The sequence below is a fragment of the Melopsittacus undulatus genome, chromosome 3 (assembly GCF_012275295.1).
Source record: "Melopsittacus undulatus isolate bMelUnd1 chromosome 3, bMelUnd1.mat.Z, whole genome shotgun sequence".
NCBI classification, from domain to species: Eukaryota; Metazoa; Chordata; class Aves; order Psittaciformes; family Psittaculidae; genus Melopsittacus; species Melopsittacus undulatus.
In genome coordinates this window covers 100410804-100434757 of record NC_047529.1, presented here as the reverse complement: position 1 = coordinate 100434757, position 23954 = coordinate 100410804, and the positions used below count along the sequence as shown (strand labels likewise).

General features: G+C 40.1%; 1 protein-coding gene across 1 annotated transcript in view; it reads right to left on the bottom strand.

Moving 5' to 3' along the window:
- The window catches only part of GLP1R (glucagon like peptide 1 receptor), an 84106-nt gene that overhangs the window by 2066 nt on the left and 58086 nt on the right, over window positions 1–23954 (bottom strand). The window contains exons 7-12 of the mRNA XM_005145325.4: window positions 22913–23072; window positions 13378–13438; window positions 9268–9337; window positions 8483–8571; window positions 4041–4179; window positions 3066–3107 (exon numbers count right to left, since the gene is read on the bottom strand). Of these exons, the coding sequence (XP_005145382.2) occupies window positions 3066–3107; window positions 4041–4179; window positions 8483–8571; window positions 9268–9337; window positions 13378–13438; window positions 22913–23072 (561 nt within the window). The remainder of the gene's footprint in view (window positions 1–3065; window positions 3108–4040; window positions 4180–8482; window positions 8572–9267; window positions 9338–13377; window positions 13439–22912; window positions 23073–23954) is intronic.

Genomic DNA, 23954 nt, shown 5'->3' with positions numbered 1-23954 from the left:
AGGGCATGGAAAGTAGTTGGTTTAGTAGTCAGCACTGTGAACAAAAACAGTGTAGACATTTAGAGGCAGATTCTGAAAGAAAGCATGAACATACTTGCTGACTAAGTCAATAAGCAATAGAAAATAGGTATCTTATAATCAAAGGGAGGAAATAAGTCTTCAGTCTGGCTGGAATGACAGGCTGTATCCTAGAACTACGATACAAATAGCCTGCAACGCTGAGATTAAGTGAATGGGAAGACCTAAGAAAATTCTATAGGAATGCATCTGTTTTAGGAATTGACAGAATATTAGTTTTCTCTCTAGAGGACAGGGAAAAAGGTGAAGGGGCAGCTCTGCTGTCTGTGTTGAACTGAGTTTTGTCTTAGACTGTGAATGACCAAGGGAATAAGTTAAGAATTATTTTCTGAAGAGTCAGTTCTTGAATACAGATCTACAGATCTTTCAGCAAAATAATTAGCTTACTGACTTCCAGATGTGGGTTAGAGGCCCCAGAAATAAGCTCTGCAGGGAAAAGGGAACCATGAACAAGCTCCCACAAGAAAGGGAAAGGAAAATTTTTATATAATGTATTTTGAAAGAGAAAGAGAAGAGGTATGATAACTTAGAAAAGGTGGTCAAGGAGCTTAACAACAGAGAAGACTTCTCACAGAGAGCAGCTGATTGAGCTTAATGCAGCTAATGGGCAAGGGTGCTGGGAGTATGGCAGTGAATCTGTACTCCAATTACAGGAAAAAACCCAGCAAAATCAAACAAACAAAACTTCGCAGAAAAACTCATCATAGTGAAAGGAAAGTAGGTCTGAAATGGGACAGAATGGAGCTGGTGGGGGAGTTCAATGGATGGTTTGTATGAAGAATGAAAAGAAATTAAAAGAAAAAGAGAAGACTGGGCAGTAATTTAAAAAAATAAATAAATCAGGAGTCCTGGAGTCAGGGCAGATTCTTTAAAGTAGAAGAGTGAAGTGTATTTCGATCGCAATAGGGAAACTACAGAGAATGAAACCTGAACCAGCTTAAGCTAATTTAGGTGGAAAGAGGCAGCATCTCCATGGTTTAGAATATTTCTTACAGAAAACAACTGTAATTGCAGAAAAAACTGGTCATATTAAGGCCATCTTGTTTTGCAGGTATCACTGGTGATCAGACTGGCAATCTGATGAGATGCTGCTATTGGCTTCAGAGCAGTATCAGAGAAAATCCTAGAATCTTTCCAGTGAAATATGACTGAAATATGAACATACTTTAATGTTTTTGTGTAAGTAGATACTAGAAAAATATATTAATATAAATTCTAACGTTATTTCTACTCTTGATCTAGCACCAGAACTTGTAAAAAAACTTTCATTTTGTATGGTTAAGGAAAAAAAAAGAAAAAAGTCAATAAGTCACAGACAAAAATAAAATTATAGACCATATTACAAACAAGGATAGTCTTCAGTTTCTCATTTAGCTTAGAAAAATTTCTCATATAGTTTAGGAAAGAAATAGAAGAGCCTTGACCTAATCAAACTCTTTACATGGATTTATTTTATGGATGCTGATGACTGGGCTTGACAAAATCCTCCTCCTTTCTTTTAGCAAGGGTTGGAAAAAGGAAAAATAATTAATCCTAGACTATCTGTCAGCCTTTTGTGAAGCTGAGCTAACACTAACACTGTGGTTAGATTTTATGAATTACTACAAAGACAAGAGAACTATAGCAACAAGAGATTTGGAGGAACTCTTAGAAATATAGGTAGGCTACTTCACAGTAAGTTCCCTCAAATGACACAAGCCTATGTGTTTCAGGGTTTGTAATAAAGTTTGGGCTACGATGTAATTTTGCCCTTGTATCACATGGAGGAAATGACCAACGGGGCATTACTCATGAGAGGCCTGGCTGCAGTTGCATAGGGAATGTATGAGCAAAGGCCAGAGTGAATCAAAAGAAATACATGATGCACCAGCAGACGGTGCTGCATTTCAGGATTAAAGTACACCTGTAAAACTGTACAAGGGATTTGAAACAAATATTCTCCTAGTCACGCTTGGGCAGAGCCTGCTGCTACACACCGCTGACTTTCATAAGTGGCACAATTAACGCATCAACTTAAACAAAATCTTACCCACAGACTACGAAAGTGAGCAGTCTCCTGAAGGGCTTAATTTAGAATGCCTGCTGCTTTTCTGTTGACTTCAGCCTGGCCATAATGACATGAGCAGAACATTATTCCATTGATTCTAATTCCTTGGTGAGACTTATCTCTCAATAGGTGATTTTGAATTACCGTGCCATATTTAGTATAGTTAGTAGATTTAGCATGAGTGTAAAACACATTGATGTGCAGTAAACTTATTAATGTACGGCCAAATTAGTAGTGTTTGCTTGCTTTGCAAACCTAGCTGCTGAATGAATAATAATAATCATTTGCAAGGTAACATGAGAGATTCCTGCAGTAGTAAATCAGAGAAAAACTCCCTCAACAGGGCTGGGATTCAGCAGAAGCCATAGAAGATGATACTTGCAATCAATTAACTCAAAGCCACAGCTGCATTTCTTCTGGACATGCTGGTGAGCTCACCACTCCATAAAGTTCAGTTTAAATGAGAGAGCAATGATGTCTTCAAGTAGCTGGGCCACAAGAAAAATCAGACAAAACCAAACTGTACAGGCATTAGCCAAGAGGACTCCCCAGCCTCATCAGTCTCGTCTGAGCTGAGTTCTCAGAATAATACTGGCTCTATTCCCACACTCCCCAAAAAAGTAAGAAAGACTATGACACAGATTAAGAAAAGCAGCTATAATTCTTAATAAAATAAAAGCTTCAGCAGTGCAAACTACACAATTATGAGCAAGACAATTTGCAAGATTTCATGTCTGCAAATAGTGGCCCTAAATTATACTGCCTGAATTCCTTCCATAAATATTTGTCTGAGGAGTTATCCTGTGTAGCTGTACAGAGGTGGGTCTGTAAAACAAGTGAAAGTCCTGAACAAGGCCAATTTAGCAGTTCAAAATAATTTTCAGGTTTTTTTCCTACAGTGGATGCCAATAAGGCAAACTGAACAACTAGTGTGTCTTACCTCATTATTGATGAAACAGTAGAGAATTGCAACCATCAGCCCCTGAAATCAACAAAAAAATCATTGTTCAGCAATCATTGAACAGCAGTGAGCAGAGCAATTCCATCACTTTGCCAAGCAAACTTGCAGAGGCCTAGAAGCTCCACAATGGCATGTCTCATACAAGACTGAAGGATGGAGACAATCTCTGGTCCCTGCCAGCTCCGATGGCAGATGAGAGATTTGACAAAACTGTGTCTCAAAGTGCATGATACTGGGAGGAAGATGTTCATGTTTCTTCAACCTGTTATTTTTTTCTAAAGATCCCTTTCCCCTTCTTTTTCCTTCCCTGTTTTTAAGTTAGAAACACTTTATGAGTGAATAATTCATGGTGATCTTAAATACAGTTTTGTGCTTGATAAAAGGGAATGAGTGGGAGAGCAGAGAAACTAGAACAATGATTCCTTTAGACAAGGAGACTCTTGAAATGGCCTTACATAAGGCAATAGCTAAAAAAAAAAAAAAAAAAAAAAAAGAAAAAAAAAAAACTAAACAAAAAAACCCACAGTAAACCTACATCCTCCTCATATGCAGTTACAGCTGTAGACAGTTACCTCTTACAGCACAGATTTTCCAGGGAGCATCAAAAACACTGGAGAAAGCACAAAATCTGCTTTCAGCAATGTCATGATACAATTACAGGAAATCACAGACGATTTCATTATTGCCTTGAAGTAGATATTAATATATGGATAGGAATACCAGTTTTTTGTGGTCAGTTTAAGAACACTGAACACAAGAGTACATGACACTAACATGTAAGTTGGCTATTAAAAATTAGTCCTTGTATTTACCCTCCCACTGTCATAATCCAGTAATATCCAGAACTAAATTGAGAAATATAAAGAATAGGAAACATGCAATGAATGAGGGATAAAGCGGGTCCCCAAAGAGCAGTTAAAAAATATCTTATGTGTATGGCCACGATGCTGCTACCTGGAAAGAAGCAAAGGAGAGTTCAGTGAAAAGCTTCACAAAGCGCAGCATCCCTCTGGCATGCTCATCAGTAATAAAAGCAAAGATGACTTCATGGGTCCCCAGCAGTGGGATCAGAGTCAATGTAGACTTGGCCAGCCTAAGATCACAAAGAAAGAAAAAAAAAAAGATGTCACTGAGAAGATCACTGTTGATCCCGATCACTGGGAGTCACAGTTCCTGCATTCTACTTCTGGCACACTGTCAATGCTGGTAAATCACTGCACCACTTTGTGTTGCAGGGTCCTCCTCAAGAGGCTGCAGGAAAAAAAAAAAAAACAAAACAAAACAGACCCTCAAAATAACCTTAGTGGGTTTCCACATGTTTTAACTGCCCCTGCCACTCACTGCAGACCACTTCTTGCTAAGAGCAAAGCTCTGTGTTAGGCTACTGGCTGTATTTAGAATCATAGAATAGTTAAGGTTGGAAAGGACCTTAGGATCATCTAGTTCCAGTCCCCTGCCATGGGCAGGGACACCTCACACTAAACCATGTCACCCAAGGCTCTGTCCAACCTGGTCTTGAACACAGCCAGGGATGGAGCATTCATAACTTCCTTGGATAACCCATTCCAGTGCCTCACCACCCTCACAGTAAAAGAACTTCTGCCTTATACCCAATCTAAACCTCCCCTGTTTAAGTTTCAATCCATTACCCCTTGTCCTATCACTACAGTCCCTAATGAAGAGTCCCTCTCAGCATCCTTATAGGCCCCCTTTCAGATACTGGAAGGCTGCTATGAGGTCTCCACGCAGCCTTCTCCAGGCTGAACAGCCCCAACTTTCTCAGCCTGTCTTCATACGGTAGGTGCTCCAGTCCCCTGATCACCCTCGTGGCCCTCCTCTGGACTTGTTCCAACAGTTTCATGTCCTTCTTATGTTAAGGACACTGGAACTGTACACAATACCCCAAGTGAGGTCTCACGAGAGTAGAGCAGAGGGGCAGGATCACCTCCTTCAACCTGCTGGTCACCCTGCTTTTGATGCAGCCCAGGATACGGTTGGCTTTCTGGGCTGTGAGCACACACTGAAGGCGGCTCATGTTAAGTTTCTCATCAACTAACACCCCCAAGTCCTTCTCTGGAGGGCTGCTCTGAATCTCTTCTCTGCCCAACCTGTAGCTGTGCCTGGAAAATCTTTCAAACACAGGAGGCCACATGCTTTCTTGTACTTGAGATGTCTTGTGTATCCTTTTCCCAATTTGTAAGCAGGAAAGATGACTGAAACCTACCTTATTGATGGCCTGAAAGATAAAGTCTATTAATAACTGGAATATTAAAAAAAAAATCTTAGCAAAGCTAGGAGTGCTTGCTATTCCTTCCCACCTCTGTGGTGTGTTAAATCTTTAGAACACTGTAACTAACCGTAACTGCAGAACACTTTGTAAAAGCAGTTAAACTGTCTTGAAGTGAGCGATAACTCCATGATTTAAATGGCAAGTTCAAAGACACAGCTAGGAAAGGAAAAATGACAAACCAACTTGAAATAAAACATTTCTCACCTGAGAGAGCATTGCTCAGTGATACAACCATGGGAAAACATTCATGAAAATGGTCCTTAACTCTCTTTTGATAGACATACATGCTGGCCACCCAACAGGATAATGAAAGCATCCCTGGGTCTTCTGTTAAGTTGCTTTCTCCTCAGTCAGCGCCCTTTCTGTACTGCTGCATGGGGTTACTACATACCAGGTGTAAGGCTCAGACTGATCAGACTGGGAGATGTGTGATTTTGATCACTTCTCTGGCTGGTGTGAGTCAAGGTCCCTATTCACAGCCTCAGGCTTTGGTACAAGAGAGGTGAGGGCACCGTTGGCTTCTGGTGTCTTTATAGCCAACTGCCCACTTTCACTGTTGCCACAGCTCCTCCTCTTGTTACATCCACTGGCTTGCCAATGTCTTTGATACACAAGGAGTAAAGGATGGTGAATTGAAGCAACTACTGAAATTCAACAGTTTACACATACAGGTAAGCAGAAATGCACATCTATAGCGGAGCTAGACAAATCACTGCATTTGGGATAGTAAGCTTGTTTAAATGAGCAGCTTACCAGCAACTCCTGTGATGGAGGCTCTGCTCCACCACCACCTGCTGAGATAGAAGTAGAAGCAGGAGACTGATGCTGAATTGGTTCTGGAGCACCGCCTGGGTAGAAAAAGTGAGTTGTGCAGGTGCACAGGAATTCCCTGGTTTATTTAATGAATGCCATTTACTCTAGATGAGATACTTAGAAAGCTCTGCCTTAAACAGAAAATCATGCAAAGTCTATGAAAAGACTTCCAGGATAACTAAGACCTCCCTAAAGAAAATCTTTTCCCTGAATAAGGCAAGAAGTTTCTTCACAGTTCTTGTCCTTCTGTAGGGAAAAGGGATTTACTACCATACTGAACAGTGAGCATTCTCTCTTTGTCAAATGAATAGGCAACAGAAGAGATGTGAAGGAAAGACTAGCCTGAGAGCAGAACTTGTTTCTCCTTTCTGTACATAAACATATCTTAGCTTATCTTTGTGTCTTACTAGGGCACCTAGACTTGTCCTTGCTTAAAATAACACATTTGAGCATAGCAGTTCTGTCTTCTCTCCACCAAAAATCTTTTCCAGTGTTTTTGAGCATAAAAGAAGGAGGGGAAGGAGAGTTCTGATACAGCATTCTATGACTACTGGTCTTGTTATTGTCAGAAGCTTACCGATGACTTTCTTCAAAGCTTCTGGCTATAACCACCATCCCCTGGACAGACCACCAAGACTATAGTCTTCATCAGTAAGGAAGGCTTTGTGCTTGGCAAATCCTTTCTAATAAAGATTTTTGAATGGGCAACATGAAGAAATCAATGATCACACACATCTGAGAAATGGCTCACCTGCATCAGACCTTCCCGCTGCCTGCAGAAGTCAAGAGGGCACAGAAAAAAGCCCTCCCTGTCAGACTTGTAAATGGTTTCAGGCCATCAGAACTGGAAAACCCCCCTCCTCTCTCTCCCCCTTCCACCACTGCAAATTTTACCCTGGTATATAAAGATCACGTAGCAAAAAATCCCCCAAAGAATAGGCATGAAAGCAGAGCCCTTTACTCTGCTTTAAGCTCTGAAGTGGATTAGGATTTCCAAAATTTCACATGAAGAAGGCAACTCTATTCTCTGATGAGAATGCACCAAAATACATGTATGTCCAGCTTACAAGACTGCAGCATTGAAATACCCAACTTTAAGTCAACCAGCAGTAAAAGTCCAGCAACCACAGCACGTAGCTCCAAACTGGTTAATTCAATAGCTAACTAGTTATTTCTACATTATTTTTCAGACTGCAATACAAAAGTATTCTAAAAGATGCATAAATGAGGGATATGACCATGAATCTCAGCTAGGTGATTAAAAACCAGGAAGGATACAGACTAAGATGGTGAAGCCTACAAAATAAAAATTAATCATTTCGCTGATAACCCTGATACCTCTCTTGAAACCTATGCATTCAAGGTTGAAATTTTGTCCTAGTAACAACTGGCAAGAAGAACAAGGAGTAACACTCAAAATTACTCATTGTGCTCTTCATTGAAAAGAAAGCCCCAGATTCTATAAAACAGTAATAATGATATAACACATGTTAGTTTTTTCAAAGTAGAATAGGATAGATAGTTTCACTTGGGACCAACAACAATCATCTAGTTCAACTGTCTGATCAGTTCAAGGCTGACAAAACGTTAAAGCACATTATTAAGGAGTATTGTCCATATGCCTCTTTAAACACTGACAGGCTTGGGGCATTGATCCAGTCTTGAGGAAGACTGTTCCAGTGTTTGACCAACTTCCTGGTAAAAAAAATGCTTCCAAATGTCCAGTTTAAACCTCCCCTGACAGACCTTTGAACCATTCCCACAGTGCCTATCACTGAATACCTGTGAGAAGAGATTAGCATCTCCCTCTCCACTTGCCCTCCTCCGGAAGCTGTAGAGGACAATGAGGTCTCCTCTCAGCCTCATTTTCTCTGAACCAGGCAATCCTAAAGTCCTTAGCCACTCCCACGGGACATTCCTGCCAGCCTTTTCACCAGCTTTGTTACCCTTCTCTGGACACATCCAAGGACATTCACATCCACTATTTGTATATACTGCAAGTATTTAAAAAAAAATAAAATCTGCTTCATAAATATTCACCCAGTATTATGGAAGACTGTGAAGTGACAAACTTGGCAGTAAGCCTTCTGTTTAGAACACCTGCCCTGGCTTCACCAGCACACTTTTCTGGGGACTGACTGTCAAAGCAGCCATACAAATGTGTGACATCACACGTGCACATTACTCAAGAGCTGTAATCTTTAACCACTTCTGTCAGTTGACTCCTTTCATGTACCTCTTTGTCTACTATTTTGATGGGCACAAAAAAAAGTTAGACCAATTTTTGACATACCTGCACTTTATGTCAGTTTTGCACATCAAATTGGCCTGTAGTTTTGAGATAATGATGCATATCACTCTGATAAAAATCAGGAAATTTACCTGGAGAAATGAAAGAAGGATTTATATCAACATCCAGAAACACATATTCAAAAAAGCTGTTTTGTGGATGCATATGTAGGTCCCTGTGTATCCTACTATCCTGCAGCTACAGAATTTGACTTCACAGAGCTCAACTCCTTGCTAAGGTATTATGCTCTGAAGATACCCTCTGCAAATGCACAAGTCACCTTTGAAAATATAGGCAGTTCACTAAACAAAGCAGGGGATCTCCCCTATGTCTCTGGGGAGTGAGATACAGTAAAGGTGTCTCTGTCCCATTTGCCTTGTCTGGAGCTCTGAGACTGACACAGTAATGTGGCTGCAGAATGTGGCATTTCTCCATAATGCCACAAGTTGCTCTTCTGTACCTGAAATGTTATCTTCTTCCTCCCTGAATTACCTGCCATAGTGTCCTGTACACAGGGGAGTTAACTGGATTGCTGCAGCATGCTGTTTTGTTATCATGTGCTGCCACTACGACATGTGTTGTGGCCAAATTAAAGAAACAAAATGCTAGTTGGGAATTCCAGTGTCAGAAACCAGTTTGGTTTCATAAAATCACATTTCCGAATTAAAATGTGAATATCCTCAGAGGTTATTAGCCTTTGGACATGCACAACAGCCATGTACACATCTGCTCTTTGTGCTCTTTTCTCATGGAAATGTGCCAGCTTGCTGCACGTGCTCCATACTCACCCCAATGGCAATGAGAATGGGCAGCCTGATGATCAACCAGTAATTCATGTTATAGTTTCTGGTCCAGCACCTAGGAAAGGGTCAAAAAAAAAAAAAAAAAGGAGACAGGAAGAAGTTTCAGTACATTGCTAAAATCTTCCACGTTTCATTCTGGCACAGCAAGGCAGGTGGAGAACAATATTGAGGACTAGATACCAGGAAAGCGCATCATGCTGACATGGAAACAGATGCAGTTGCTTCTAAGAAGCACTGAAAGCTTTGTACTACTGAAGCTATCATAATGCAGCTGGATACTACTCACGAGCCTTTCTTGTCCACTAATGGCTATGAATTATCATCCATTAATTGTGAAGATTTACTCCATTAAAATCAAGGTCAGATTCTTCATGTGGCTGAAAGGAACCTGAAATGGGGGGAACCTGTTTGAGTCAGACCTTTCCTGCGCAGTTCCTATTCTCATCTTTCAGCATTATTTTTTACTACTTTTCAGTCTCCACTGCCAGGACATCTTATTTAAGTGCTTGTTATTACATTATCCCATACCTACCATCACTTCTCTTATTTCAGTTCTTAAATCAGTCATCTATTTTATCCGTCCTTATTTTCGAAAAGGACCTACTAATTTCACCCAGGAGAAAGCAATTAAGGCAGTATACTCCAGAGTATATCTACAGATTTCAGGCCCAAATGGAGTTCTAAATGTTATAAGCAAGTAAAATCAAAGATGGGAACAATAGTTCCCAACTTTTGTTGGCCAGCTGAGCCCTCTGCCAAGTAACTAATATGCTGCATGCTTCATTCTCCCTGTATGTCTCATTTCAGATTTTTAGATTCTTGGCCACAGCCTGCTCCCTTGATCGTATGATGGGTCTAGGTGTTGGGGCAGTGTTCACATGCCATTTCACTTCCTGCTGCAGCAGCAACATTCTTAATATTTTTATGAAATAACTTTGTTAGCCTCTTGCCATATTGGTCAGTATTACTCAAAAAGCTAGCATCTTACATCAGTAAAGCTAGCAAGTTTCTGAGCTACACAGTCTGTAAAACAAAGTATGCAACAGCACAACAGAAAACGTAAGTTCCTTCGCAAAACAAGTTTCTCTTCATCTCCAAATCTCATCTTGCAAAACATAAATATGATCAATTTTCCTTAAGGTTTCTTAACAGGACTAAGAAACTTCAGCTTGGGTGATGTTTGTGGAGAGCAAACCTTCCCCAGCCTTATAATGGGACAGTCGACTTGAAAGAAACTAGCAAACCATGATGCACATGGTAGCAATCCATGCGCTCACATCCTAGAGAGGAAAACAAAGCAGCTTGGTGATGGCAATTCCATATTCCCTGGCAGGCACTGCAAGGCTGAGAAGGGCTCAGGATTTAATTTTTGCTTTTAATTTCAGTTTAATGCATGTAACAAACATATTATTGCAAACAGTAGCTCCAAAACCTACAGTTCAATTGTATTTTAAATACTGGAGACAGAAGGTATGCATACTGTGTATAGTCCGCATACCTGAACTGGAATCAGAGTAACAGAAGAACTTCTTAAGTGGTACATGTGACTGGGAGCCAGTTTCATGAAGCCTTTTAATTAATTTTATTTGAACCCCTCAAGACAGGCAGGATAATAGGCATGGCTGGAAGTGAAGTTCTAATTTTCTCACTAGCTGCAGTAGAAGCAGAGGCAATTTTAACATTTTCTGATAATGACAGAAGCTGAGAAATTATTCTTTACATTAACTCTGCTACGTTTCTGTCTGTATTAATTTGCCTCCTGTAGCACAGAGCAGTTTTTGCTACTTTCATATTTACATAAATAAGTGTAATAAAAATACCATTACAGCCCAATAAAGTATCATTGCTATGAAAGTGTCCAGAAAATTAAACTGATAGATTTGTGCATGATATCTTGTCCATTTGTGCTTTCTGGGATAGCCACACTGATAAATTTATCAACATCTATTGTGTTTGGGATCTAGCCCTGCAGTTTGCTCAGCACCACTCAAAAGATGCTTGGCAATTAATAGCCTCAGAGCTGTGGGGAATTGGTCCAGTGAAATAAATGCTACTGGGAAATTTCTGCCTTTGCTTACCAACCTGGTATTCTTTTCTTAAAAATGAAGCCACTGAATTTTTACCTTGAAAAGTTACAGCTGAGTGGCTCAATTTTTTAAAAAAAGACTGTGGGCTCTCTTGTTCCCATAATTAATTGCAGATAGAAATAACAATGTGTAAGTATCAGCTCTTTAGGCACAGCCCAATAACTAAGAAGCACAGCTTGCCTTTCATTTTACCTTTAATGGAGACGAAGTCTTAGTCTTTTTCAACAGCTTACTTTTGAACACATTGCTTTCTAAAGGAGTTTACACTTGCACATACACATAAGGAAAGGAGCCAGCCTGCTAGTAAGTCTTGCAGGCTTCAGTCCTTCATTCAAATGGCTACATTCACAGGACTGCCTCAGATTCCCAGCCCTGACCACATTTACTTCCAGTTATTCCTCATAACCAGGGAAGTAGGTAAGTCACAAATGAAATTTACAGCCTCCTGCACACCCCTGGTGACAGTGCTATGGCAAACATCATGAAAGATATCCCTGGCTGCTCAAGCAAACGCCTGCCCAAGGCACAGAAATCTTGTCTTTCAGAGACGCTGCTGCATGTGGTTATTTATTGCTGTATTTTACAAATATTTATACAAGATTTAGAAAATTCAATAAGGCGCAAAATTGCCCCTTTTAAGGTCCGCTGAAGGCAGTGAGTGACAGTTTTCCTTAGTAGAAAACATAAATTAGATTTGAGCACCGCATAATGTAAAAGGCTCAGCATGAGTGCTTTGAATACATTTTCTACATCAGTGGGAAGATAACGACCATGGAACATGGACTGTTCAAAGGCTGCATGTTCTCTATACCTATTCTGATATTTTTAACAAAACTTGCACTACATCAGTAAGGCCACAATCTTGCTATAGAATATTATAAAGTCAACCTTGAAAAAGAAAATCAGAAAATCCTAGCATTGCTTAAGCAAGGAAAAGGCAGTTTTGACTTCACTGGTTCTGTACTATGAAAGGCACTAAAAAAAAACCCAGTTCATAATACTCACAAACAACAGAAAGCAGTCTGGAGCTGGCTCTGAATTTTCACATTATACCATGTCTCCCACAATGATTGCATTGAGAGAGGAAAGGAAAAAGGACCCACCCCCCCACCTTACCCCCAAAAAATTAAAATGATCCTCTACAAAAGCGCCGGTTGGGTTGTTTGAGTAAGAAGAAGACCCAATAAATAGTACATTTAAACTAAAAAGGAAATAGCATAAAGTTATTTATTTCATTACAAAGAAAGCCACCCAAATATTTCCTGGCAGTCACAATCACTGAGAAGAGGAAGCCACTTTCCTCCCTTTTTGTTTTTTGGGTTTTTTTTTCTTTTTTTTTTTCTTTGGTTATTTGGGTTTTTGCTTGTTTTTTAAACTGCAACAAACTACAATGCTATTTGGTACATAAAGCATTTATAAAGGTGAGCTTTCAGATTAGCCAGTATGGACGAAAAGTATTTTGTCTCTTGCAGCAGTCATGTGTGCGGTATAGTGGACTTTAGCAAGATTAACGTAAGCAGACAGGAGAATGTACCTTTATTTTAAGAAGACTTAAATAATAGAAGCTTAAACAAGAACAAGCAATCACAACTCTGCTGCTAGGCATATGCTAACCACTATAAATCACAGGCAGAATCCTGTGGGAGGTTTTTGCCTTCCTCTGAAGCATAACTGCAAAGGCTACTGCCAAAGGCACAGTATCAGAAGTGGTCTTGGCTGGGTACAATGACTTCTACTGTTGATACTGTAACTACAGAAAAACAAAACATACCTTTTCTTGACCTGCAAAAGGATAGATTCATTCAGACATGCAGAAAATTCTGATCAGAAACAAACATATGCTCCTTTCTGAAATGTTATGCAAGACCTTCAGACAAAACAGAAGCAATTATGTGAGGTTTCAGCACATTGCCAAAGCAAACCACACCGAACAGAAAGCAAACAACAATCTGCTGATGCACACATACAGCACAAATGAGACAGCTAGAAAAATCAGAACTAAACCAACCCCTCATCTTCATAAAGGTACTTGACAGTTCCCCAGAGGATAACAAACAGCATTGGCACACCTGGGAAAAGAGGAGACAAGGTTGACACTGCCATTAAGAGACAGGTAAAAGCACAGAAGAGGACATCCTCTCTCTACCCAAACCTTTTGGTGTGCTCCCAAAGCCAAACCTTTACAACCACATTTCTGCTTGTTTAAGCACTAAGCTCAGGTGGTTCCTTGGGATTGGGGCTGGAACACACTCAGCCCCATGTACCCCTGATGGCAAAGGGGAGTGTGGGCACATGACACATAGCACACGTGTTCAGGCCTGCCCTGCAGAGAAGTCCCAAGTTTGGGCTGCAGTACTGGCATGGACTTGAGTGGCTGCAGCAAAGACAGTAGATGCATTTGGTCTTGAGAAGAGACTTGGTCCTAATGCTTTTCTGCCAGTGCATGTGCTACAGTTAGTCAGTTTATCTGGGGTGTAAAGGGGAGAAAAGCCAAATAAGCTGGCAGTCATTACTTGCTTTACAATGTCAAAGGCTCTCTCTCAAAATAATTTCTTCATTTATGAAATGCCTAGGTCTTGAAAAATAAGTTTAAAGTGCATCTACCAAACAATACTCAATATAGGGAATGGCAAAAAACCCACAGGTAAGGAGAGCAGGTTGAGACTGAACAAGCACAATGAGGAATTTCTCTCTAAGGATAGATCAAGACAGTCTACTTCCTCTGTGTACCTCCTTGGATAGTACCTGATGCTATATGTACATTGGATAGGAAGGGCAAAATTTAATGTGCTTTGGTTTTGCATTCTTAAGAACCAGTATGGCAAGGAACCATAAGAACATCAGTGTGTAGCAGTAAGCACTGCACAGGGCAAATGCACACTTCCTGACAGCAGAAGCCAAAGGGAAACTGCTGATCTCCTGCTGTCTGACGATCCACAAGCAGTATTTGTAGTGGAAAAACCTTCTCTTCTGTACTGTATTCTTTACTATCAGAGCAACTAAATGCTACAGATATGAAAGATAAAGTATTCTCCTCAATCAGAGAAAAAGAAAAAAAAAAAAGGAAACTAAAGTGCACCAAGAGAAAAATACCAACTATTAGAATAATAAAGATAATTAATTGAAATTACTGGGGCAAGTGGTTGAACGTTTTACATAGACGTACCTGGTACTGCCAATACACAATGTTTTGGGAGCAAAGTTACTGAGAACTCCATGCTTCTTTGATAGTGACATAAGAGATTAAAAACAGGCTCATTGCAAATCACAAACACAAATGAGCTTTTGTTTCATAGAAACTAATTATAGTTTGAATTATTCCTTTCTTGACTTTGCTGAGAATTAAAACATATTAATATAAAACTTAAAGGGTAAGACACTAATGCCAAGAGCACAAAGGCTGTATGTCAGTGGAGGAAACTTACACAGCAAGTGATAATGATAACAATTTGTGGTTATCTCCATCTTCTGGATATATCAAATATAATCTCCATATTTAATCAAACTTGACATTTGAATTGAAAATTTATTATTAAATTCTATTTCACAAGAGCCTAGATAGAGAGAGGCTGGTGTTATTAAACTGCATCAGCCTCCTGCTGTGAAAATGTTATACAAATTAATAGGCAACATGTAGAAGGTGACTTGTTCAACACCCTCTACCCACTCCTACATGTGATGCAGGCCCTCGGTGCCCTGGTACTGCATCACCCTCAGTCACATTATTTTCCATGCTACCCATGCACATTTTAATATGACACGCCAAGACTTAACAGTGCAATACATACTTATAAGCATTCAACATCAGTGCAAATTCTACATGGACACCATCTGAGAGCTACCAAATTCATAAAGCCTTGTCCTAAGAAATGTGTGTCTCTGAAAACTGCATGGGACACCTTGTCATCAGATAAGAATACATCAAATTTTCCAAAGCTCTAGTCAAGATCTAAACAGAAGACTGCCCCAAGAACATCCCCTATTCCATCTCAAGTCTGTAGAAGTCATTCACAGTATCAATAGAGAAAGTCTGCAGCATTTCTGCAATACCTGTAGTTTGCAAAGATCACTGAGGCTCTCCACAGATTAGTTTACAATCTCAGTACCTGATTAACCTACATTAACTGGCACAAATGCAAATATTATTCTGGCTACTTCACTCGGTCAAGAGGAATTTGGCTGGCTTGAGCAGGCAGAGGAAGCAAACTGCATACAGCTCCTTGAATAAATTCTACAGATGACTGTCATCTCAGACTATCAACTCAGACAGAAACCTGGACTCCCAACATGCAGCATTTCAGTTTCAGCCCTACACCTTTTTCTTGCTGCTGCTATTCAAAGAGTATCAGACATTTGAGGAAAAAAAACCAAACTGTGCCCATTTATGGGATGCATTTATTTAAGATACAGTCTGAACTCTTTCTGGTTTTGCTTTTTGTCATACAGAAAACTCTGAGATTGATAGTTCTGACCACAAAAAGGTCTCTGAATTCTGGAAATGGTAACATTTACTTTCATCTGCACTCCATCATTACTGAAGATTCCAGAAACTGCAACAGCCTGCTCATAACAGCCTCTACCATGTTAATTCTTGCAGGCTGACAACTGACTAAAAAATTTTGAGCACTACGCGATGATTATGAAATCTATCAAGTGTACTAGGAAATAAGCATGCCGACAGCTCAGATAATAAAGTTCAACTTCAAACGACAGGGCATCTGAATTATAGGCTATGATAATAATACATATTACAGATGATGTGAAAGTAATGGAACTGCCAAATCACCATCTTAACTGCATAAATAAGCAGCATGAACTACTCATTTTCACTCTACCTTATATAATCTACACCTGTCCATGTGTCTTAATATTAAGAAAAAAAAAACCCTGGCATTATCCAGAATGATAATAGGATGGGATAGGCAAGAGAAGAAAGCTGTGAGAAATTATGCACAGGAACCACTGTGTGGCTGGTATTTCCACAATGCTCCTCTAATGAGCAGAGTTGAAAGCAATTCGTGGAGCTGCTAATACAAGCAGCCCATGTCCTGAGAACAGCAGGTAGAAATCAATCGTTTTGTTTAACGGGTCTGAGCTGTATTGGTAACAGAACAGGAAAGATGAAGCTTGTTCTAGTCCACTAAACAGCAGTTACCATGAAAGGCGTCACCAGGTGGTGCTATTCCATGCCATCTTCTTTACCCTGCCCTCAAGTTTCCATTCTTACAGACATGGTATTTATAGCTTTGCACGGTACTTTTTATCATGCAAAGGTATAAGTAAAGGTAGTTTCAGGGAAGAAAGATGTATGAGGAGCAAGACAGGCTCCACTCATCCTCACATACTGATTAACAAATTTATCTCTGCAGGACCAGAGCATTGCTATCCTGTCAAGACCCTTAAATAAAGACATATTTTGAACACAGCATTACAGACTGATGAGGTGGTGTATAAGCTCATATTTGAGATGCAACCTGACTGGTTTCCACGTTCTGAGAAGTTCAACCCTCCAAAAAAATCAGTCACAAAAATAGAAGGACATTACTGCTGTCCGCAGAACTCCAGTCCTCTCATCTCTCAGAAACTCTCCAGGATTGTCTGACTGGATTAACTGCTTGATGTACAAATGCAAGAAGAGTGTGATGAGAAGCTGAAAGAAGTGATAAAAAATATGACTAGATGTAGAAAGAGTAAGAGCATTGAAAATGGGAAAAGATGAGATGCTTTTCTTGCTAAGAAAGGAAAAGCAAGAGAAGAGTCTAATCCAAAAGACAAAAAGTATTAAAAAAGACAAAAAGAACTAAGAGAAACTCCTTGGTAGGAAATGCTTGTCAGATCAGTCAGGACAGAATCCCTGTTTTCACATCCTCACCTGAAACAGTTTTCATTTGAAAACAGAAAACATTTGGTCTGTGCAATGAATGCATCCCTCTTGCTACACTAAACTCATACTGGGCTCCAGAAGGAATGTTTTTTTACTGGCTCTGTTGCAGTCAGATCTTCCTTGCAATCAGGATGTAGATTTTGACACCCTAGCTAGGCTTCCTGCCTTTAATGGCTTCATTCCCTCACAGTATTCTTCCTTAGACAAAATTTGGATTGCAAGGTTTGAAAGGAAGGGAATTATTTTTAATGGCAGTTTCCCTGCTACAAGTGCAGCTGGGTGTAAAATTGCTACAGAAGTTCAGACAACATTTAGCTTTTTATTACCAATTTGTTTTTAGCCTTTCCTGCTGTAAATTGTCTCCTGTCCTTCTTCCTGCCTGGATGCTGCAAGTTCCACAGTCACTGTGGGACACTGCTGCTGTTTCCCATTCCCCTCTCCTCCCCACTTCAATGTGAACAGGGCTTTTTCCCCACTAAAAGCTGCTGATTCAGCAGCATTACAGTACGAACTCCTCTTCTCTAGAAACCACTGACACGGCTAGTTGAATTCAATGTCAAGCTCATCAACTCTTCATTCAGGCTCAGACATGATGAGCTGGTGTCCTGGACACCCTGATTAAGAACAGTCTGTACATTCTCAGAAGCAAACAAAACAAGATGTAATCATCTTGATCTCCATAGTTATGTTGCTTTCTTCTGCAAATGTTTTGTTCTCCCTAGAAGGTGAGATCCACACACAAAGATTTCTCTTATGCCACAGGAAGGAAGACCAAGTACCAGTAATGTATAGCAACGAATTCTTTTTCTGCAAGTGGTAATGACTATCTGAATCAGCATCCTGTTCAGCTGCTGCTGTGCTGACGTCCAGACTGAACAGAACAACTTATTTATCTGTTCAGCCATTAGCCTATTAGTAATTTGGGTGTTTGATGCTGTAACTGTCTCTGCTACATTTTCTTATCAGCTTTGAAAATAGCATAAACCCGCTGGTTTTGCAGTAAGATATGTGGAACTCGGGTTTAAAACAAATGCATGCTTTCACAAAGAAAAAGAAGACATAAGCAAGACATTTTCCACATGAAATGAAATGGGAAATATTTAACAGTGCAATCTCAAAGCCTAGTATGTCATGAAAACCCAGCAAGGAAGTGGCCATTACAGGCATACCTTGCAAGTAACCAGTAAGGTTTATAAAATCCTATCAATATACTTGATATCAATATAAATGACTCACATTTGTAAGACTACATTACTTCCCTTAGTTCTATCAAGATTTTATAACTTTTCTAGTTTTTGCAAAGCACAGTAACACAAGATAAACAGATTTTTTCCTTTATAAAACACTTCAACAGTAAAGAATAATTACTCATACAAATTGATACTAAATGGAATACTAATAACATTAAGAACTGTCCTGACATTACCATATAGCAAGAATATACTTGGGAAATATTTATTAAGTTTTCCTTACACTCTTCACTGTCTGTTAATTGTTTCCAGGAAAACACAGATTGAGAATGGTACCTTGGAACAACTGGCCTACTGGGGGCCAATCTGCTAGGGAAGAAAAAAGCATCTTTGGTCATAGGGTTGCCAAGTTGTTGAAAAGGCTTTAAACTAAAGGTATTAGAGAAGGAGAACCTCAATCCATCCCACTCCTACCAGTTTTATGCCAGTATGAGCAAAAGATGCCCAGAGCCTAGACAGATCACAGGTCAGCAGGAGAGCACCTGAAGAGCAGCAAAAAGGAATTCCAGCCCCTCCAGCCCAAGTCTGCTTCATTAGGAGCCCAACTTAAAGACCTCCAAACAAACACATGTAGCATAGGGAATAAAGGAGACACAGATGTTCACATACCTGCAGGGCTACAACCTTATTGACATCACAGACACATGGTGGGATGACTCCTATGATTGGAGTGTTGGAATGGAAGGATACAGGCTCTTCAGAAAAAAACAGGCAGGAGAGATAAAGGCAGGGTGTTGCCCTCTGTATCAATAACCAGTTGGAGTGCATGGAGCTCCATCTAAGGAGCTGACCAAGAGCTTACAGGTCAGGACTAAAGGGAGTGCAGGGAGAGGTAACATAACAGTGGGGGTCTGGTACAGCACACCGGACCAGGAACATCAAATGCATAAGGCCCTGCAGAAGGAAACAGGAGGCCTGGTTTTCCCAGGATAGAGAGAAGGCTGAGATACTGTTGGTTTTTTCCTCCCTCAGTTTTCACCAGCAATTGCTCCAGACACACCACTGAAATCACAGAAGATAGGGACTGGGAGAATGATGAACCACCCACTGGAGAAGACCAAATCTGAGACTAAGGAATCTGAAGGCACACAAGTCCATTATGAGATCCAGCCTTTTTTTTTTTTTTTAAAGGGAAAAAAGTAAGACACTTGGAATTAAAGGTCAGTGAGTCCCAACTCTGTGACCAGCAAGATCATGGAGCAAATGCTCCTGGAAACTATGCTAAAGCATATGGAAAATAAGGAAGTGATTACTGACAGCCAACATGGCTCCACTAAAGGCAAATCATACCTGACCAATTTGGTGGCCTTCTACAACAGGGTTACAACACTGGTAGATAAGGGAAGAGCAATCGACGTTATCTGCCTGGACTTGTACGAAGCATTTGCTACTGTCCTGCACAACATTGTCTCTAAACTGGAAAGAGATGGATTTGACAGATAACACACTCCATGGATGAGGAATTGGCTGGAGAGTTGTGCCAAACAGCTTGATGTCCAAGTGGAGACCAGTGATGAGTTGCATTCCTCACTGGTACTGGTGCTTTTCAACATCTCTGCTGGTGACATGGGCACTGGATGAAGTGCACCCTCACTAAGTTTGCTGATGATACTCATGAAGTTTAATAAGGCCAAGTGCAAGGTTCTGCACTTGGTTTGGGGCAATCCCAACCACTAAGACAAGCTGCATGGGGACTAGACTGCAAACAGCCCTGAAGAGAAGGACTTGGGTGTATTGTTTGATGAGAAGCTCAACATGACCTGGCAGTGTGCGCTCGCAGCGTAGAAAGCCAATCGTATCCTGGGCTGCATCAAAAGGAATGTGACCACCAGGTTGAGGGTGGTGATTCTCCCCCTCTACTCCACTCTGCTCTCATGAGACCCCACCTGGAGTACTGTGTTCAGCTCTGGGGCCCCCAACATAAGCACACAGGATCTGTTGAACAGAGTCCACAGGAAGGCCACTAAGATGATCTTTTACGTTTCTATTTGAAAAGCAGGTTTATGCTCTCTATGTTTTGTATTGAGATGAAATAATCATGTTAAACAAAATGGGAGAAGTATTTTTATTTACAAAATTACACAGACTTCCCCCCCCCAAAAAAAAATAGCACTATTTAATATAGCAGTTTAAAAGCTTAGACAGAAATTGTATTGGGACATTTCTACCTATTTGAAAGCTGGCCCTTACATTATAGTTTTGCTTGGGCTTAACCCAAGGAAATAACTTACTCTAGTTTCTTGTTTGTTTTCAGGCCTGTTGTTCCTTGAAAGAAGCATAACAGGGCAAACATCAGGACCAACAGTATGTGCAAACACTCAGGTAGACAAAAGCCTTCAGGAAAACACATGGTTTATTCATATGTACATTTGAGAGAAGTGCAAGTGTAAACGTGATCACACAAGAGATTGCAGAAGCTATTCAGACAGCAAAAACAGTACCATATGGTCTGTGAGTGATCACACAAAGTTCACTTCTAATTAGAAGAAATAACATGAAATGACTAAGGCCCACTAAGTTTGTGAATACATACATGAAATTTTAAAACATAAATATTCATCAACTGGTGAGTAATGAACAAGTTAAAAACTATCCTTTAAGAGAACAATTCATTAAATATTCTGAGCAAAATGCCAGAAACATATTTAGTGAGATTCCAGAGCACCCAAAAAATAGAAACACCAGTGAAGAAGCAAGAAAGTGAAAAAAATTCCTCATGTCTTTCCACTTTTAGAGACTAAACTGTTAGCTGGTGTAACTAATCTGGGAACACTGAACTAGCAGATCTTTCTGCATTTGAAGATTGAGAATCACTGGCAAGGTTTTCACATGCAGCCATATCTAGATTAGCAAGAAACTGTACAGATGAGTATTGAATAGGTCAAGAAGACCTTTTTCTAGGAAGCTTGGATGAAAGCCATTTAACCAGTGCCAAATTCTGGCATTGCCACTCATTTCCACAAACTCATCCAGAAATACAACAGTAGCAAAATTTATATTGTAAAGGAAGAATTAACCAGCATCTTCTGTTTCTGCTGTCTGCTTTTGTAAGAAACAAACTAACTAGAAGTGATTCAGATCAGATCTTATAAAACACCACAATACCCTCAGGATTTAGCTAGATATAATATTGCTCTAATTTTCCATTTCCTTTCGTGACCTCAGTCAGTGCTTCAGGATAGCTCCCCTATCCCCCCTCCCTCCTTTTTTTTTTTTTGAGGGTACAGCTATTCATAAAACATGATTAAACTGGTATACAAGGTGCTGTTGTTTTTCCTGTATGTCCTATGTAAAACAATAATGGAAGATGTAGAACTTTTTAAACTAAAATTCTCCAACAGAAAGCTGCTATTACCTGCATTTATTTATTCCCATCAATAAGCTGGAAAGCTTTTGCTCCTCATATATCACTGTTCAGTAGCACTGGGTAATTCACAGTAAGCTGTTTATATACATTTTAGCAGTGAACTAATTTGCTACAATATTCAGAGGTGGCAAATCCATAGAGAGAGGACAGCCAAAGCAATTTCAATCTTCAAACTAGTATCTGTGAAAGTACTTGCAGTATTTACTTGGATTTACTTTCAGCTTTCCAAAAGTCACTTGATTTCCACCAAAAAGGGAAGGGGAAGAAGAGCAAGAGAGAAAATACAATAAAAGAACATGAGGGATGTTCCAAAACCAGAATTAATCCTGAACAGTAACATTTTCTGACTAACTGGACAGTGAAAGAATTAAAGCTTCAGCATTTCTATTGAAGGTTAATCCGTCTGAACCAACTTATTTCATGGCATCATTGTTCTTGATCCCAAGCACACACATGCCCATGACATATGCACACTGAACACTTTTTTGCCTGGCAATCACTACTTGACCTGCTCTTCCCACATAACCAACCCAACATCTCCTACCAGCAGCCCCTTGTCTATCAGCCCCTTTACACCTCCCTAGCTCATGCTGCCAGCATTTCTCTACTGTTACCCTTGACCAGATGCAAGGTGTCATTGCTATCTTGCATTACAAGTAATTACTTTGAATGCAATGGGAAACTTTCAAGAGATGAAGCAGGGGAGTCCAGGGAAGTCCACACTCACCTGGAATCACCCCCATGTATTTCGCATTAGGAAGCCTTGCAGGAAAAGTACCATGTGCCTGTCACTGGTTTGCAGAGTTTCTGCAGTGTTGCACAGCCCCTACATTATGAACCCACAGCCTCTGCTGTGTAAGCATCCAGGAGCTGTGCTGTCCCAGCACCCTCCAGCTCAAGGAAAGTAAGGGATCAGGAACACAAAGTGAATGGGGAGTGCAGGACTAAATTGGGCAGCACAACCAAAATACAATGATTTTTTCTTGTTATACAGTCTGCTGCTGCATGCAGCCACTGCAGACATATGGAAAGATCAACTCACCCCAGCCAACGCAGAGATAAAGCCGGAAAATCCTTTGTTCTGAAAAGACTGAAAGAACCAGTAGAGTGTACAGGTACATGCCTTCCACCAGCAACCAGTAGTAGTTTGCAGCCACACAATACTGCATCATCACAAAGACCAATCGACAGCTAAGTGATTCCTGTGATGGAAGAAAGCACAGCTCAAATGAATGCAAGAGGGGCTGAGAATAAAGAGATACTAACCCAAAAGACTCATTCTATCTCCTACTCTTGCTCCTCAAAACAACACTTGCTAAATTAACTACATTAGAGCACTAAAGGGGCAGAAACCAGTAATAGGTGCTATATGCTGCAGAGAGATGCTTTCAACAACATTCTTCCCTAAAAGAAAAAAAGAAAGAAAAACATTTAAATTGCATGTTCTGCACTTTCCCCTCAATAACCAATTGATTATAATTTGAAAAGCACAACACAAAGATGAAAAGTACTGTAAGGGCTGTAAGTTTACTGTACTGAAAGTGAAAGGTCCTGTATCAACTGCAGCCAGTGAATCTTTTCACATCCCCAGATATTTTGTTCTGCACTTGAGAATTTATTAAAGAGCAAGTAGTGGATATCATAATACTGACTGTTTTACAAAGCAAAAGATTTTTGACAGAACTGCAATGCTGCCAGTGCATCACATTTGAGTGCAAAATCTCTCTTGGCTAGTAAATTACAGATAGGTGGTCAGTAGGGCTTTAGAGAACTATGAAACCTGATTACCTAATAATACATCCATCAGATCTGATGAAAACATACAGCTTAGTTTTATTTGGAAGTAGGGAATGACTGACATATGAACACTGAATGGGAACATTGAATGACAATGTGAACATTTCCGAACCATTTAAGATATGTACAATATTATTTTCTGCCAGTTTATACATTGAAGATCAGAAGAAATCATCACCATATAAGATTCACTTTTTAGTATTAGTGCTTAAACCTTAGGCAAAGTGTCAGAAAAGGATGTATGTATGTATGCATCAGAAGACATACCATTTACAACCCCCACCCTG